This window comes from Hemiscyllium ocellatum, chromosome 26 (genome assembly GCF_020745735.1).
Source record: "Hemiscyllium ocellatum isolate sHemOce1 chromosome 26, sHemOce1.pat.X.cur, whole genome shotgun sequence".
Classification (NCBI taxonomy): Eukaryota; Metazoa; Chordata; class Chondrichthyes; order Orectolobiformes; family Hemiscylliidae; genus Hemiscyllium; species Hemiscyllium ocellatum.
This window is the reverse complement of record NC_083426.1, coordinates 51,175,741-51,194,092: the sequence shown is the minus strand read 5'-3', so window position 1 is coordinate 51,194,092 and position 18,352 is coordinate 51,175,741. Positions and strand designations below refer to the sequence as shown.

Below are 18,352 nucleotides of genomic sequence, written 5' to 3'. Positions count from 1 at the left end.
AAGACACAATACTGCAAAGTCTATGGAGCCTGACAACGTTCCAGCAATAACACTGAGGACTTATAGTCCAGAAGGGGCCACTGCCCACGCCAAGTTGATCCAGTTACATTGACCCAACAATATGGAACATTGCTCACGTACATAAAAAACAGGACAATTCCAACCCAGTCCATTCCCGCCCCATCCGTCTCCTCTCGGTCACCAGTAACATGATGGACGGTGTCAGTAACAGGGCTAGCAAGCAGCATCTGCTCAGCAATAACCTGCTCAGTGAGGCCCAGTTTGGGTTCCCCCAGGGTCACTCAGCTCCTGACCTCATTATGGCCTTGGGTCAAACAGGAACAAAAGGGCTGAATTCCACAGGGGAGCCATGTGACCAGGCAGTTACCCGTACGGCCGTGTGACCGGGCAGTGACCCGTACGGCCGTGTGACTGGGCAGTGAACCCATACAGCCCTGTGACCGGGCAGTGACCCGTACGGGCGTGTGGCCGGGCAGTGACCCGTACGGCCGTGTGACTGGGCAGTGACCCGTACGGCCGTGTGACCGGGCAGTGATTCGTACGGCCGTGTGACCGAGCTGTGACCCGCACGGCCGTGTGACCGGGCTGTGACCCGTACGGCCGTGTGACCGGGCTGTGACCCGTACGGCCGTGTGACCGGGCAGTGACCCGTACGGCCGTGTGACCGGGCAGTGATTGACGAACTGAGGGCCCTGTTCCCACATTGCTGATGTTGGAAGTGTGCGTTGGTTCTAATTCCTGTCAGGCCCCATGAGTTTACCTGGTGCTGCTGTTATACAATTTCCTCCTGAGGGGGGTTTGCATGAGAACAGCACTACAGCGTTATCGCAGAACTGATTTGATCTTCCCACATCAATATTCATTCTAAGAAGTATAAACAAACAGTGAAATTCACAGGTGACCTTGGAGAACCCTATGTTGGGGAAACACAATATGGGAACTGTTCAGTGGCCTGTTTTTTTTAAAGTATAATCTGACCATTTTTTTGGGAATCTATAATTGTGAATCATGTGGGATTTTTTTTGATCACATGGTTTATTGAGATCCGCCTCTTGATGAAACTAATGTTTCATATTTTTACAGTTAACCTGCAGCGGTGTTATTCAGGCAGTAAGATTTGCTGCTCTCTGGCTCTGTAGATCTTTGAGGTGTGAAAATGGCCTTCAGTAGATCGATGTGCTCTTCCTGTTCACTGTGGGGAATTAGGGAGAATTTCAATGTTCCTGATGACTTTATCTACAGGAAGTGTGTTTGGTTGTGAATCCTATTGGATTGCATGGATCTGTTGGAGTGGCGTTTACAGATATTGAGTAATTTACAGGAGCTAGGGGATGTGATGGATGGCAGTTTCAGGAAAGGTGGAAAACCGTGGATACAGTCTGGTAGGTGGGTTAACTCCAGGAAAGCTAGGAAGGGTGGGCCATGCAAGACTCTCCTGTGGCTATCCCCATCTGAAAATAAGTATGCTGTTTTAGAAAATGTGAGGACTCTCTGGGGAATGTAACACTGACAGCCAGGTTTCTGAGATTGGTAATACTGTAACAAGGGATACAATTAGATTAGATTACTTACAGTGTGGAAACAGGCCCTTCAGCCCAACAAGTCCACAACGACCCGCCGAAGCGCAACCCACCCATTCCCCTACATTTACCCCTTTTCAAACACTACGAACAATTTAGCATGGCCAATTCACCTGACCTGCACATCTTTGGACTGTGGGAGGAAACCGGAGCACCCGGAGGAAACCCAAGCAGATACGGGGAGAGCGTGCAAACTCCACACAGTCAGTCGCCTGAGGTGGGAATTGAACCCGGGTCTCTGGCGCTGTGAGGCAGCAGTGCTAACCACTGTGCCACTGTGCTGCCTACTACATCGGGTTCCAAGCAATCAATTGTGATAGGGAACTCTCTAGTCAGTGGCACAGACATTCCTGTGGCTGACAAAGAGCTATCAGAATGGTGTGTAGCCTCCCTGGCGCCAGGATCAAGAATATCTTGGACAGACAGCTGAATACTCTCAAAGGGGAGCGCGACCAATAGGAGGTCATTGTACACATTGGAACCAATGACAAGGGAAGAGAAAAGGATGAGGCTCTGAGGAGAGAATATAGGAGGTTAGGCAGGAATTTAAAAAGTAGGTCCTGAAGAGGAGTAATACCCAGATTACTCCTGGTGCTACAAGCTAGTGACTGTAGGAATCGGAGGGTAGAGCAGATGAATGTGTGACTGAGGATCTGGCGCTGGGGGGAATAATTGACATTTTTGGGTCATTGGAGTCTCTCCTGAAGTACAAGTGACCTGTACAAGAAGGACAGATTACACCTGAATTGGATGGGGACTAATACACGGTAGGAATATTTCTTGGAGCTGCTTGGGAGGACTTAGCCTGGTGAGGGAGGAGCGGGATCTAAAAGTTAAAGTTTTAAATTGGAGGAAGCCCACTTTTGATGATATTAGGCAGGAACTTTCAAAGGTTTATTGGGGGCAGATATTCACAGGTAAGGGGAAGGCTGGAAAATGGGAAGCCTTCAGAAATAGGGTAACAAGAGTCCAGAGACAGGATGCTCCTAGTAGGGTGAAGGGCAAGGCAGTTAGGTGTAGGGATTGCTGGATGATAAAAGAACTTGAGGGTTTGATCAAGAAAAAGAAGGAAGCATATGTCAGGTATAGATAGCAGAGATCAAGTGAATCCTTAGAAGAGTATAAAGGCAGGCAGAGTATACTCAAGAGAAATCAGGAGGGCAAAAAGGGGACATGAGATAGCTGTGGCAAATAGAGTTAACGAGAATCCAAAGAGATTCTACAAATACATGAAGGACAAAAGTGTAACGAAAGATCGAATAGGCCTTTTCAAAATCAGCAAAACTGCCTACATGTCGAACCACAAGAGATAGGGAAATACTAAAAAAAGTATTTTGTATCAGTGTTTACAGTGGAGAAGGACATAGAAGCTGGAGATGGTGACATCTTGAAAACTGTCCATTTTACAGAGTAGGTGGTGCTGGACATCTTCAGACATCTTAGAACATCTTAAGATGAATCAATCCCCAGGACCTGATCAGGTGTACCCTTGAACTCTGTGGGAAGTTAGAGAAGTGATTGCTGGGCCTCTTGCTGAGATATTTGTATCATCGATAGTCACAGGGGAGGTGCCAGAAGACTGGAGGTTGGCTAATGTGGTGCCACTGTTTAAGAAGGGTGGTAAGGACAAGCCAAGGAACTATAGACCGGTGAGCCTGCCATCAGTGGTGGGCAAGTTGTTGGAGGGAATCCTGAGGGACAGGATGTACATGTGTTTGGAAGGGCAAGGACTGATTAGGGATAGTCAACATAGCTTTGTGCGTGGGAAATCATGTCTCACAAACTTAATTGAGTTAAAAATCACACAACACCAGGTTATAGTCCAACAGGTTTAATTGGAAGCACACTAGCTTTCAGAGCGTCGCTCCTTCATCAGGACTATCACCTGGTGTTGTGTGATTTTTAACTTTGTACACCCCAGTCCAACACCGGCATCTCGAAATCAAAACTTGACTGAGGTTTTTGAAGAACTAATGAAGAGGATTGATGAGGGCAGAGCGGTAGATGTGATCTATATGGACTTCAGTAAGGCGTTTGACAAGGTTCCCCATGGGAGTCTGGTTAGCAAGGTTAGATCTCAGGGAATACAGGGAGAACTAGCCATTTGGATACAGAACTGGCTCAAAGGTTGAAGACAGAGGGTGGTGGTGGAGGGATGTTTTTCAGACTGGAGGCCTGTGACCAGTGGAGTGCCACAAGGATCAGTGCTGGGTCCTCTGTTTGCAGATGACATCAAAATTGGAGGTGTAGTGTAGAGCGAAGAAGTTTAACGGGACCTTGATCAGATGGGCCAATGGGCCGAGGAGTGGTAGGTAGAGTTTAATTTAGATAAATGCGAGGTGCTGCATTTTGGGAAGGCAAAGCAGGGCAGGACTAATAGACTTCATGGTAAGGTCCTGGGGGGTGATGCTGAACAAAGAGACCTTGGAGTGCAGGTTCATAGCTCCTTGAAAGTGGAGTTGCAGGATAGTGACGAAGGCATCTGGTACGCTTGCCTACATTGGTCAGTGTATTGAGTGTAGGAGTTGGGAGGCCATGTTGCAACTGTACAGGACATTGGTGAGGTCACTTTTAGAATACTGCATACAATTCTGGTCTCCTTGCTATCAGAAGGATGTTGTGAAAATTAAAGTGGTTCAGAAAAAAATTGCAAGGATGTTGCCAGGGTTGGAGGATCTGAGCTACAGGGAGAGGCTGAACAGGCTGGGACTGTTTTCCCTGGAGTGTCGGAGGCTGAGGGGTGACCTTATAGAGATTTACAAAATCATGAGGGGACATGGATAGGATAAGGAAACAAAGGCTTTTCCCTGGGATGGGAGAGTCCAGAACTAGAGGGCATAGGTTTAGGGTGAGAGGGGAAAGATTTAAAAGGGACCTAAGGGGCAACTTTTTCATGCAGAGCGTGGTACGTGTATGGAATGAGCTGCCAGAGGAAGTGGTGGAGACTGGTACAATTACAGCATTTAAAAGACATCTGGATGGGGATATGAATATGAAGTAGTCTAGAAGGATATGGGCCAAATCATGGTAATTGGGACAAGATTAATTTAGGATATCTGGTTTGCATGGACAAGTTGAACTGAAGGGTATGTTTCCGTGCTGTACATCTCTATGACTCTATGAGTCTATAAGGTCAGAACTAGGGATATTTGCCAATGATTTCACAATGATCAGGACCATTCACAACTCGCCAGAGACTAAAACAGTCCGTGTTCAAATGCAACAAGATCTGGACAATGTCCAGGCTTGGGCTGACAAGGGGCAAGTAACATTCATACCAGGCAATGACCATCACCAACAAGAGACAATTTAACTAATGTCCATTGACTTTCAGTGGTGCTACCATCACTGAATTCCCCCACTATCAACATTCTGGGGATTGCCATTTACCAGAAATTCACCTGGACTCTCCATATATACCAAGTGGCTACAAGAGCAGGTCAGATGCTCGGGATACTGCAGCAAAGTAACTCAACATCCTGACCCTCCCACAAAGCCCTTCCACCAATTACAACGCACAAGTCAGGAGTGTGATGGAATATTCCTCACTTCTGTGGATGGGGGAAGCCCCAACAATTCTCAAAACACTTGACACCATCCAGGAAAAAGCACTTGATTTGTACCACATCCACAAACACCCCCTCCCTCCCCCACCGACACACAGTAACAGCAGGGTGTACCATCTATTAGATGCACTGCAGACATTCACCAAAGATCCTCAGGTGGCACCTTCCAAACCCACAACCACTTCCATCTAGAAGGACAAGGGCAGCAGGTATATGGAAACACCACCCCCTCCAATTACCCCTCCAAGCCACTCACCATCCTGACTTGGAAATATATCGCCATTCCTACACTGTCACTGTGTCAAAATCTTGGAATTCCCTTCCTAATGGCATTGTGGGTCAACCCACAGCAGGGGGACTGCAGCGCTTCAAGATGGCAGCTCACCCCCAGCTTCTCAAGGGCAACTAGGGCCGGGTAGTAAATGCTGGGCCCAGCCAGTGACACCACCTTTCCATGAGTACATAGGAAAAAAGGCTGGCAACAGATAGGTGCAGACTTTGATTAAAATGGCAAAATGGTAGGTACAGACATAGTGGGTCAAACTGCCTGCACTGTGCTGTACTGTTCTATGTTCTATGCTTTAAAATGTCCACTCCATGTTCGAACTATGGCTTCTAGCTCTGTTTCTCGGAGTCCACACCCTGGCTTACCATATCAAGTGCTGATGTGCACCAAAAACAAACAGACATATAAAATCAAGCATAGAACAACTGAGCACTACCTCTCCCGCGCACAGTGAATGCAGACACCATCTTGTGCCAGTACACTGTGTGCAGGCTGTGGGCTGGATGGGGTGTGCACACACTCCCTTACCCTTCTCTCTCCTCTCGCTGGGCTGCTTGCTCTTGTTGATCCACCACCTGATCCCGGGCTTCCTGAAGATCCTGTTGGATCTGCTCCAGCTTTGTCTCCAGCTCCTGATTAGTCACTTTCAGCTTTTCAATCTCAGCGATTGCCTGGTTGTGTTTACTGCACACAGAGAAAACCAAAGAATCAGACCGACAGGGAGAGAGAGTCACTGACAGAGGGAAGGGTTACTGGGCACATCCATTTCCACACTATCTCATACACCAGCACTTCAATTGGAAATCCCAGAGTAGCTCCCATTCCTGTTGTTCATCAGGAATTTCCTGAGATTGGGAACGACAGGCACTCACTGTCTGAATATTCCCACTGCCCATGTACAGGACATAGACACCTTGGTTGAGTGTGTACCCAATGGGCAGATTGCATTCACAGTGAGGGGTGTGTCTGAGAAGCGAGATAGATTATATCATTAATCTTTGCAGAAATTATTATTTTCTATATACGTAATAGATTTTATTTCCAGTGCTGCAACATAGATAGTTATGGATAGTGAGGAAGTTGTTCACAGGATATAGACCAATTGGAAAGTGAGGTGGAGAAATGGCAGATAGAGTTTATTCTGGACACGTGTCAGGTGATACATTTTGGAAAGACAAACATAAGACGAAAATATACGTGCAGGACCATTAGGAACACCGATATTTCGATAGAACTTCGGCTGCAAGTGCACAGCTCCCTGAACGTGGATCGAGTTATAAGCAAGGGGTATGGGACGCTTGCCTTTAATGGGGCACTCAACAGAAAAATTGGCAATTCATACTCACGCTGGATATAACTTTAGTTAGGACACATTTGGAGTGTGGATGCAGTTCTGGTCTCCGCATTACCGGAAGGAAGTGGAGAGTTTGGAGGCGATGCAAAGAGTTTTATGAATATATTGCCGGTGATTGAAGAGTGTTAGCTGTAAGGGAAGCTTCCACAAACTTAGATGGTTTTCACTAGAGTGTCGGAGGCTGACAGGCAAGGACAGGGTGGATAGTAGGAGTCTTTTTCCCAGGATGGAATTGACAAATATTAGGGGGCATAGGCTTAGAGTGAGAGGGAACAGGTGAAAGGAGGTCTACAAGGCAAGTTACTTACACAGAGGGTGATATGTACCAAGGGAGGTGGTAGGACTACCACGTCCATGGGGCGGCACGGTGGCTCAGTGGTTAGCATTGCTTCCTCACAGCATCAGGGTTCAAGGTTCGCGTCCAGCCTCTGACGACTGTCTGTGTGGGGTTTGCACATTCTCCCCGTGTCTGTGTGGGTTTCCTCCCTCAGTCCAAAACTGTGCAGGTCAGGTGAATTGCCCATTCAAAAATTGCCCATCGTGTTGGGTGTATTAGTTAGAGGGAAATGGGACGGGGTGGGTTACTCTTTGGAGGGTTGGTGTGGACTTGTTGGGCCGAAGGGCCTGTTTTCACACTGTAGGGAATTTAATCTCAACTACAGTGATAGGAGCACATAACATGATGGAGAGTATTGGCAATGTGAAGGCTGGATTTTGGCTCCGCAGCAGTATGAGGTGGTCACACTTACCAATACTAAGGTGCAAGTGCATAGCTCCCTGATAGTGGTAACACAAATGGATAAGTTGGTAAGGAAGGTTTACAGCATGTTTGTCTTCATTGGTCAGGGCCCTGAGTATAAATGTTGGCAAGTCATGGTGCAGCTGTAAAAGGCCTTAATTCAGTCACATTTACAGTAATGTGTGCAGTTCTGGTCACTGCATTATCGGAAGGAGGTGAAGGCTTTGGAGACAATGTAACAGAGTTTACCGTGGTATTAGGAGAAAGTGAGGACTGCAGACGCTGGAGATCAGAGCTGAAAATGTGTTGCTGGAAAAGCACAGCAGGTCAGGCAGCATCCAAGGAGCAGGAAATTCGACGTTTCAGGCATGAGTCCTTCTTCAGGAATGAGGAGAGTGTGTCCAGCAGGCTAAGGTAAAAGGTAGGGAGGAGGGACTTGGGGGAGGGGCGATGGAGGTGGGATAGGTGGAAGGAGGTCAAGGTGAGGGTGATAGGCCGGAGTGGGGTAGGGGCGGAGAGGTCAGGAAGAAGATTTCAGGTTAGGAAGGCGGTGCTGAGTTCGAGGGATTTGACTGAGACAAGGTGGGGGGAGGGGAAACAAGGAAACTGAAGAAGTCTGAGTTCATCCCTTGTGGTTGGAGGGTTCCTAGGCGGAAGATGAGGCGCTCTTCCTCCAGCCGTCGTGTTGCTATGGTCTGGCGATGGAGGAATCCAAGGACCTGCATGTCCTTGGTGGAGTGGGAGGGGGAGTTAAAGTGTTGAGCCACGGGGTGGTTGGGTTGGTTGGTCCGGGTGTCCCAGAGGTGTTCTCTGAAACGTTCCACAAGTAGGCAGCCCGTCTCCCCAATGTAGAGGAGGCCACATCGGGTGCAGTGGATGCAGTAAATGATGCGTGTGGAGGTGCAGGTGAATTTGTGGCAGATATGGAAGGATCCCTTGGGGCCTTGGAGAGAAGTAAGGGAAGAGGTGTGGGCGCAAGTTTTGCATTTCTTGCGGTTGCAGGGGAAGGTGCCGGGAGTGGAGGTTGGGTTGGTGGGGGGTGTGGACCTGACGAGGAAGTCACGGAGGGAGTGGTCTTTGCAGAACGCTGATAGGAGAGGGGAGGGAAATATATCCCTGGTGGTGGGGTCCGTTTGGAGGTGGCGGAAATGATGGCGGATGATACACTGTATGTGGAGGTTGGTGGGGTGGTAGGTGAGGACAAGTGGGATTCTGTCCTGGTGGCGATTGGAGGGGCGGGGTTTTCCCATGGTATTGCCTAGATTGGAGTATATGATCTATAAGAAGAGGTCGAACAAACTTGGTTATTCCATTAGAGCATCGGAGACTGAGGGATGATAGAAGTTTACAAAATTATGAGAGGCATGAATAAGGTGTATCATCAGAGTCTTTTTCCCAGGATGGAAATGTCACACTGTAGGGGGCAGAGGTTTAAGTTGAGAGGTGAGGTAAGTTATTTTTACAGAGGTGGTAGGTGCCTGCAATGAACTGCCAAAGGAGGTGGTAGATGCAGATACAATTGCAATGTTTAAGAGACATTTAGACAGACACATGACCCCATACACAGGGCATACTCTGGGTGGGGGATTTCAACGTTCACCACTAAGAGATGCTCGGCATGGTTACTGGGCTGGGTCTGTGCAGGTGGTGAGGAAACTAGCAAGGGGGAAAAAACATAGTTGACCTCATCCTTACCAACCTGGTAGCTGCAGACACATCGGTCCATGGTGGTATCAGTAAGGGTGACCTCCCTGTGCAGTCCTTGTGGAGACAAAGCCTCACTTCACATTTAGAACCATCTCCATCATCACCGGGCTAAATGGGACAGACTTCAACTAGCAACTCAAGCTTCGACATCCATGAGGCACTGTGGGCCATCAGCACAATCTGCCGCCTCACAGCCCAGCACTTTCCCCACTCAACCATTACCATCAAGTCCGAGGATCAACCCTCGTTCAATGGAGAGTGCAAGGAGGGCATGTCTGCAGCAGCTTGCGGCACAGCTGAAAATGAGGTGACAACCTGGTGAAGCCACCAAACAGCTTGCAGAACAATCAGCAAAATAATAAATGATAGACAGAGCTAAGTGATCCTACAATCATAGAACGAATCAGAGAATTCCTACAGTATGGAAACAAGTCCACACTGACTCTTCTAAGAGCATCCCACTCTATCCCTGCAGCCCTGCACCTCCCCATTGCCAATCCACCTAGCCTACACATCCCTGAATACTATGGGCAATTTAGCTTGGCCAATCCACCCTGACACATCCTTGAACACTATGGGCAATTTGGCATGGCCAATCCCCCTAACCTACACATCCCTGGACACTGCAGACAATTTAGCATGGCCAATCCAACCTAACCTACACATCCTTGAACACTATGAGCAATTTAGCATGGCCAATCCACCTAACCCACACACCCCTGAACACTATGGGCAATTTAGCACATCCAATCCACTCTAAGCTCCATGTCCCTGAAGACTATGGCCATATTAGCATGGCCAATCCACCCTCACCTCCACATCCCTGAACACTATGGGCAATTTACCATGGCCAATTCACCTACCCTCCACATCTTTGGACTGTGGGAGGAAACCGGAGCACCCAGAGGAAACCCACGCAGACACGGGGAGAATGTGCAAACTCCACCCAGACAGTCGTCTGAGGAAGGAATTGAACCCGGTGCCAGGCGCTATGAGAGAGCAGTGCCACCATGGGTCAGATCTGAGGTCTGCAGTCCTGCCATATCCAGTCATGAATTGTGGGTGTGGATGATTTGAGTTGGTTAATCACTGGAGGAGGAGGGAGGGGGGGTTGCTGCATAAATATTCCCAACCCCGATGATGGCTGAACATTTGCAGCAATCAGTTGGAGACACTGGAGACTGCAAAGGATACAAACTCTGACAACATTCTGGCAATATCACGAAAGATTTGTACTCCTGTCCTTCACATTCCTGGAGCCAGCTGACCCAGCACAGATACAACACTGGCATCTTGAAAATTGTCCACGTGTGTCCTGTACTTTAAAAGTAGGACAAATCTATCCTGGCCCAATACCACCCCATCAGTCTCCTCTTGGTCACCAGTAAAGTGATGGAGGGTGTCAGTAACAGGGTTGGCAAGCCGTACCTGCTCAGCAATAACCTGCTCAGTGAGGCCCAGTTTGGGTTCCCCCATGGTCACTCAGCTCCTGACCTCATTACAGCCTTGGGTCAAACATGGACACAAGAGCTGGATTCCAGAGGGGAGGGGAGAGGGACAGGCCTTGACATCACGGCTGGTTTGGACCGAATGTGGCATCAAGGAGCCCTGGCAAAACCGGAATCAATAGGTATCTGGAGGGAAATTCTGCATTGGTTGGAGTCATGTCTGGTTACACAGTAAGATGGTTGGAATTGTTGTACGTCAATCATCTCAGCTACAAATCATCTCTAAAGGCGTTCCTCAGGGTGGTGTCCTAGGCCCAATCATTTACAGCTGCTTCATCAATGACCTTCCCTCCATCATTAAGGTCAGAATTGGAGGTGTTTGCAGTGGATTGCACAACATTCAGCATCATTCACAACTCCTCAGGGACTGAAGCAAATGCCGGACTTAAGTTGACGAGGGGCAAGTTATATTTGCACCCCACACAAGTGCCAAGCAATGACCATCTCGAACAAGAGGGGAACTAATCGCTAGCCTTTAACATTCAATGCTGTTCCCATCACTGAATCCCACACGATCAATATCCTTGGGGTGACATTGTCCAGGAACTCAAGTGTACTCACCACACAAACCCAATGGCGAAACCAGTAGGTGAGAGACGAGAAACACTGTGGTGATTAACTCACCTCCTGACACCCCAAGTCCTGTCCATCATCTACAAGGCACAAGTCTGGAAGAGTGTGATGGAATACTCACCGTTTGCCCGGATGGGTGCTGCTCCACCATTGAGGAAAAACAGCCACATCCACAAACATCCATTCCCTCTATCACCGTCGTTCAGTATCAACAAAATACACTGCAGAAAGTCACCAAAGCTCCTGACATACCACCTCCCAAACGTAAAACTACACCCCTCTACAAGGACAATGGCAGCAGATACAGTCGGAACACTACCCCTGACGAGTTCCTGTCCAAACCACTCACCAAACTGAACGCATCAAGTGCTGATGTGCACCATAGAGTCATAGAGTCATAGAGATGTACAGCATGGAAACAGACCCTACAGTCCAACCTGTCCATACCGACCAGATATCCCGACCCAAACTAGTCCCACCTGCCAGCACCCGGCCCATATCCCTCCAAACCCTTCCTATTCATATACCCATCCAAATGCCTCTTAAATGTTGCAATTGTACCAGCCTCCACCACTTCCTCTGGCAGCTCATTCCATACACGTACCACTCTCTGTGTGAAAAAGTTGCCCTTTAGGTCCCTTTTATATCTTTCCCCTCTCACCCTAAACCTATGCCCTCTAGTTCTGGACTCCCCCACCCCAGGGAAAAGACTTTCTATATTTATTCTATCCATGCCCCTCATGATTTTATAATCCCCTGTAAGGTCACCCCTCAGCCTCCGATGCTCCAGGGAAAACAGCCCCAGCCTGTTCAGCCTCTCCCTGTAGCTCAGATCCTCCAACCCTGGCAACATCCTTCTAACTCTTTTCTGAAACCTTTCAAGTTTCACAACATCTTTCCGATAGGAAGGAGACCAGAATTGCACGCAATATTGCAACAGAGGCCTAACCAATGTCCTGTACAGCCGCAACATGACCTCCCAACTCCTGTACTCAATACACTGACCTATAAAGGAAAGCATACCAAACACCTTCTTCAGTATCCTATCTACCTGTGACTCCACTTCCAAGGAGCTATGAACCTGCACTCCAAGGTCTCTTTGCTCAGCAACACTCCCTAGGACCTTACCATAAAGTGTATAAGTCCTGCTAAGGTTTGCTTTCTCAAAATGCAACACCTCGCATTTATCTGAATTAAACTCCATTTGCCACTTCTCAGCCCATTGGCCCATCTAGTCCAGATCCTGTTGTAATCTGAAGTAACCCTCTTTGCTACATCTCCAATTTTGGTGTCATCTGCAAACTTACTAACTGTACCTCTTGTGCTCACATCCAAATCATTTATGTAAATGACAAAAAGTAGTGGACCCAGCACCGATCCTTGTGGCACTCCACTGGTCACAGGTCTCCAGTCTGAAAAACAACCCTCCACCACCACCCTCCGTCTTCTACCTTTGAGCCTCCCTGTATTCCACGAGATCTAACCTTGCTAATCAGTCTCCCATGGGAAATCTTGTCGAACGCCTTACTGAAGTCCATATGGATCACATCTACCGCTCTGCACTCATCAATCCACTCTGTTACTTCTTCAAAAAACTCAATCAAGTTTGTGAGACATGATATCCCATACACAAAGAGACTTTACAAACTCAAACACATAATAACTGAGCACTACCTCTCCCGTGCACAGTGAATGCAGACACCATCTTGTGCCAGTACACTGTGTGCAGGCTGTGGGCTGGATGGGGTGTTCACACACTCCCTTACCCTTCTCTCTCCTCTCGCTGGGCTGCTTCCTCTTGTTGATCCACCACCTGATCCCGGGCTTCCTGAAGATCCTGCTGGATCTGCTCCAGCTTTGTCTCCAGCTCCTGATTGGTCACTTTCAGCTTCTCAATCTCAGCGAGTGCCTGGTTGTGTTTACTGCACACAGAGAAAACCAAAGAATCAGACCGACAGGGAGAGAGAGTCACTGACAGAGGGAAGGGTTACTGGACACATCCATTTCAACACTATCTCATACACAAGCACCTGAATCCCAAATCCCAGAGCAGAGCCATTCCTGTTGTTCATCAGGAATTTCCTGGGATTGGGAACCTCAGGCACTCACTGACCCACAGGGAGGCGGGGTCTGAGTATTCACACTGCCCCTGTGTACAGGACATGGACACATTGGTTGGGTGTGTATCCAATGGGTGGGTTGTCTCCACATCAGGGGTGTGCCTATGAAGTCAGGTCTTCTAAATGTTTGCAGAAATTATCAACTTCTCTGTGTATTAGAGATTTTATTGCCAGTGCAGAAAATGGTGGAGTTGTGGATAGTGTGGAAGGTGATCACAGGATACATGAGGATATAGATGAGTTGGAGGATTGGGCAGAGTAATGGCAGATGGAGTTTATTCTGGATAATTGAAAGGTAATGCATCTTGGGATGTCAACTACAAGAGAAAAGTGTCCATAACTTGGCAGGACCATTATGAGCACTGATTTACAGAGGGAATTGGGAGTGCAAGTGCATAGCTCCCCGATAGCGGGAACACAAATGGATAAGGTGGTAAAGAAGGCTTGCATTCATGGTCAGTGCATTGAGTATAAATGTCCACAAGTCATGTTAGAGCAGTATAAATGTTTAGCTGGAACATGTTGGGAATATTGTGTACAGTTCTGGTCGCCACGCTGTCGGAAGAATGTGTAGGCTTACGGGAATGTGCAATATGGTTCAACCAGAGTATTCCTGGGATCGGAGCGTTCCAGTTATAAGGAGAACTTGGACATACATGGATTCCTTTTGCTAGAGAGTGGGAGGCTGACTGGTGAGCTGATGGCGGTATATCATTTGATGAGAGGCATGGATAGGGTATATATTTAGGGTCATTTACCCTGAGTGAAAATGTCAAATACCCAGGGTGGCACAGGATTAAGTAGAGCTGAAAATGTGTTGCTGGAAAAGCGCAGCAGGTCAGGCAGCATCCAAGGAGCAGGAGATTCGACGTTTCGGGCGTAAACCCTTCTTCAGGAATGAGGAGAGTGTGTCCAGCAGGCTAAGATAAAAGGTAGGGAGGAGGGACTTGGGGGAGGGGCGATGGAAACTTTCAGCTCTGATCTCCAGCATCTGCAGACCTCACTTTCTCCTCCAGGATTAAGTAGAGACAGGAAAATTTAATGGAGATGTGTGATGCAAGTTTTATACACTTGGGATGGTAGGTGCCTGGAGATGACCCACAAAGCGCGATGGTAGAGACAGAGACCATTGCAATGTTTAAGAAGCATTTAGACAGACACATGAACAAGATGATAAAGGAGGCACATGGAACATGAGCAGGCAGATGGCAGTAGGAAAGAATAACATCATGGTTGACACAGACATGGTGGACTGAAGTATCTGTACTCTGCTGTATTGTCCATGTTCTCTGCTTTCAAATGTCTGCTCCATGTTATACCCCTGGCTCTCACCTCTGTCTCCAAATGGGAGCACACACCCACACTTAGCAGATCAAGTGCTGAGGTGCACCAATCACAAACAAACTTTACAAACACAAACACATACCAACTGAGCACTACCTCTCCCGCGCACAGTGAATGCAGACACCATCTTGTGCCAGTACACTGTGTGCAGGCTGTGGGCTGGATGGGATGTGCACACACTCCCTTACCCTTCTCTCTCCTCTCGCTGGGCTGCTTCCACCTGTTGATCCACCAGCCGATCCCGGGCTTCCTGAAGATCCTGTTGGATCTGCTCCAGCTTTGTCTCCAGCTCCTGATTGGTCACTTTCAGCTTCTCAATCTCAGCGATTGCCTGGTTGTGTTTACTGCACACAGAGAAAACCAAAGACTCAGACCGACAGGGAGAGAGAGTCACTGACAGAGGGAAGGGTTACTGGACACATCCATTTCAACACTATCTCATACACCAGCACCTGAATTCCAAATCCCAGAGCAGAGCCATTCCTGCTGTTCATCAGGAATTTCCTGGGATTGGGAACCTCAGGCACTCACTGACCCACAGGGAGGCGGGGTCTGAATATTCACACTGCCCCTGTGTACAGGACATGGACACATTGGTTGGGTGTGTATCCAATGGGTGGGTTGTCTCCACATCAGGGGTGTGCCTATGAAGTCAGGTCTTCTATATTATAAATGTTTGCAGAAATTATCAACTTCTCTGTGTATTAGAGATTTTATTGCCAGTGCAGAAAATGGTGGAGTTGTGGATAGTGTGGAAGGTGATCACAGGATACATGAGGATGTAGATGAGTTGGAGGATTGGGCAGAGTAATGGCAGATGGAGTTTATTCTGGATAATTGAAAGGTAATGCATCTTGGGAGGTCAACTACAAGAGTAAAGTGTCCATTACTTGGCAGGACCATTATGAGCACTGATTTACAGAAGGATTTTGGGATTGCAAGTGCATAGCTCCCCGATAGCGGGAACACAAATGGATATCTGGTAAAGAAGGCTTGCATTCATGGTCAGTGCATTGAGTATAAATGTCGACAAGTCATGTTAGAGCTGTATAAATGTTTAGCTGGAACATGTTGGGAATATTGTGTACAGTTCTGGTCGCCACGCTGTCGGAAGAATGTGGAGGCTTTCGGCAATGTACAATATGGTTCAACCAGACTATTCCTGGGATCGGAGCGTTCCAGTTATAAGGAGAGCTTGGACATACATGGATTCCTTTTGTTAGAGACTGGGAGGCTGACCGGTGAGCTGATGGCGGTATATCATTTGATGAGAGGCATGGATAGGGTAAATATTTAGGGTCTTTTTCCCTGAGTGAAAATGTCAAATACCCAGGGTGGCACAGGATTAAGTAGAGACAGGAAAGTTTAATGGAGATGTGTGATGTAAGTTTTATACACTTGGGATGGTAGGTGCCTGGAGATGACCCACAAAGTGAGATGGTAGAGACAGAGACCATTGCAATGTTTAAGAAGCATTTAGACAGACACATGAACAAGATGATAAAGGAGGCACATGGAACATGAGAAGGCAGGTGGCAGTAGAAGAGAATAACATCATGGTTGGCACAGACATGTTGTACTGAAGTATCTGTACTCTGCTGTACTGTCCATGTTCTCTGCTTTCAAATGTCTGCTCCATGTTATACCCCTGGCTCTCACCTCTGTCTCCAAATGGGAGCACACACCCACACTTAGCAGATCAAGTGCTGAGGTGCACCAATCACAAACAAACTTTACAAACTCAAACACATACCAACTGAGCACTACCTCTCCTGCGCACAGTGAATGCAGACACCATCTTGTGCCAGTACACTGTGTGCAGGCTGTGGGCTGGATGGGGTGTGCACACACTCCCTTACCCTTCTCTCTCCTCTCGCTGGGCTGCTTCCTCTTGTTGACCCACCAGCCGATCCCGGGCTTCCTGAAGATCCTGTTGGATCTGCTCCAGCTTTGTCTCCAGCTCCTGATTGGTCACTTTCAGCTTCTCAATCTCAGCGATTGCCTGGTTGTGTTTACTGCACACAGAGAAAACCATAGAATCAGACCGACAGGGAGAGAGAGTCACTGACAGTGGGAAGGGTTACTCGACACATCCATTTCAACACTATCTCATACACCAGCACCTGAATCCCAAATCCCAGTGCAGAGCTATTCCTGCTGTTCCTCTGGAATTTCCTGAGATTGGGAACAGAAAGGAGGCTGGGTCTGAATATCCCCACTGTCCCTGTGTTCAGGACATGGACACACTGGTTGGGTGTATATTCAATGAGTGGGTTGTGTCCACAGTGAGGGAGTGTCAATGAAGTCATATCTTTTATGTTGTAAATCTCTGCAGAAGTTATTATTTTCTGTGTAATAGATTTTGCTCCTAGTGTTACAGCAAGGAATTTTGTGCAGTTGTGGATCGTGAGGAAGTTGATCACAGGATACAGCAGGAAATTGACCAGTTGGAAAGTTGGGCACAGAAATGGCAGATGGAGTTTATTCTGGACAAGTGTCAGGTGATGCATCTTGGGAGGACAGAAACACGAGTAAAGTGTCCAGCCCAGACTGACCCATGAGGAGTGTTGATACACAGTGGGCTCTTGGGGGGCAACTACGTGGCTCCCTGAAAGAAGCAACCCAATTGGATAAGGTGGGAGAGAAGGCTGACCACATGCTGGCTTTCATTGGTTAGGGCAGTGAGTATAAACGTTAGCAAGTCATGTCACAGCTGTCAGGGCCTTTAGTTGGACCACATTTGGAGGATTCTGAGCACATCTGGTCGTCTCACTATCGGACAGATGGGGAGGCTTTGGAGAAGTTGGGAATGTCGTTTACCAGGATGTTGCCAGGATTGGAGCATATCAGCTCGAAAGGTGAGGCTTTAAAAACTTGGATTGTTTTTGGCACAAATTCAGAGGCTGAGGAGGTGAACAAAGAAGTGTATAACATTCTGATCGGCATGGGGAGGGTGGGGGGGTCAGAGGGAAGGCTCACTGCAGATATTCACTGTTAGATTTTCTCACACACTGGCACCTGAATCCCAAATCCCAGAGCAGCTCCAATTCCTGCTGTTCATCAGGAATGTCCAGAGACGGGACCCACAAGTACTCACTGACCCACAGGGAGGGTGGGTCTCAATATTCCCAGTGCCCCTGTGTGCAGAACACGAAAATATTGGTTAGATGTGTATCCAATGGGTACGCTGTGTCCACACTGCAGCACCACTGCTGATTGGCTGGTCAGGTCTGAACAGACATGGCTGCTGGACTGAGTTTGCAGCGGGTGGTGAGGTAATCTCTGGATACATCGTGCCTTGGTATAGCAACTGCTCTGTCCAGGACCTTAAGACACTACGAGAGTTATGAACACAGCCCGGACCATCATGGAAGCCAACCTTCCATCCATTGACTTCATTCACAGTTCCCTCTGCTTTAGAAAGGCAGACCCCCCCACCCTGGTTATACTCCCTTCCATCAAGTAGAAACTACAAAAGTCTAAACACACATTCTAACAGGGTCAAGAATAGCGTCTTACCTGCTGTCATTGGACTTCCAAATGGACTCATAAAT

At 48.0% G+C, this 18,352-nt stretch overlaps 1 protein-coding gene across 1 annotated transcript in view; it reads right to left on the bottom strand.

The window, feature by feature from the left end:
* LOC132828268 (trichohyalin-like) overlaps positions 1–18,352 on the bottom strand; it is a 109,656-nt gene that overhangs the window by 44,251 nt on the left and 47,053 nt on the right. Inside the window, exons 13-16 of the mRNA XM_060845243.1 lie at positions 16,658–16,813; positions 14,987–15,142; positions 13,101–13,256; positions 5,982–6,137 (exon numbers count right to left, since the gene is read on the bottom strand). Coding sequence (XP_060701226.1) covers positions 5,982–6,137; positions 13,101–13,256; positions 14,987–15,142; positions 16,658–16,813 — 624 coding nt within the window. The remainder of the gene's footprint in view (positions 1–5,981; positions 6,138–13,100; positions 13,257–14,986; positions 15,143–16,657; positions 16,814–18,352) is intronic.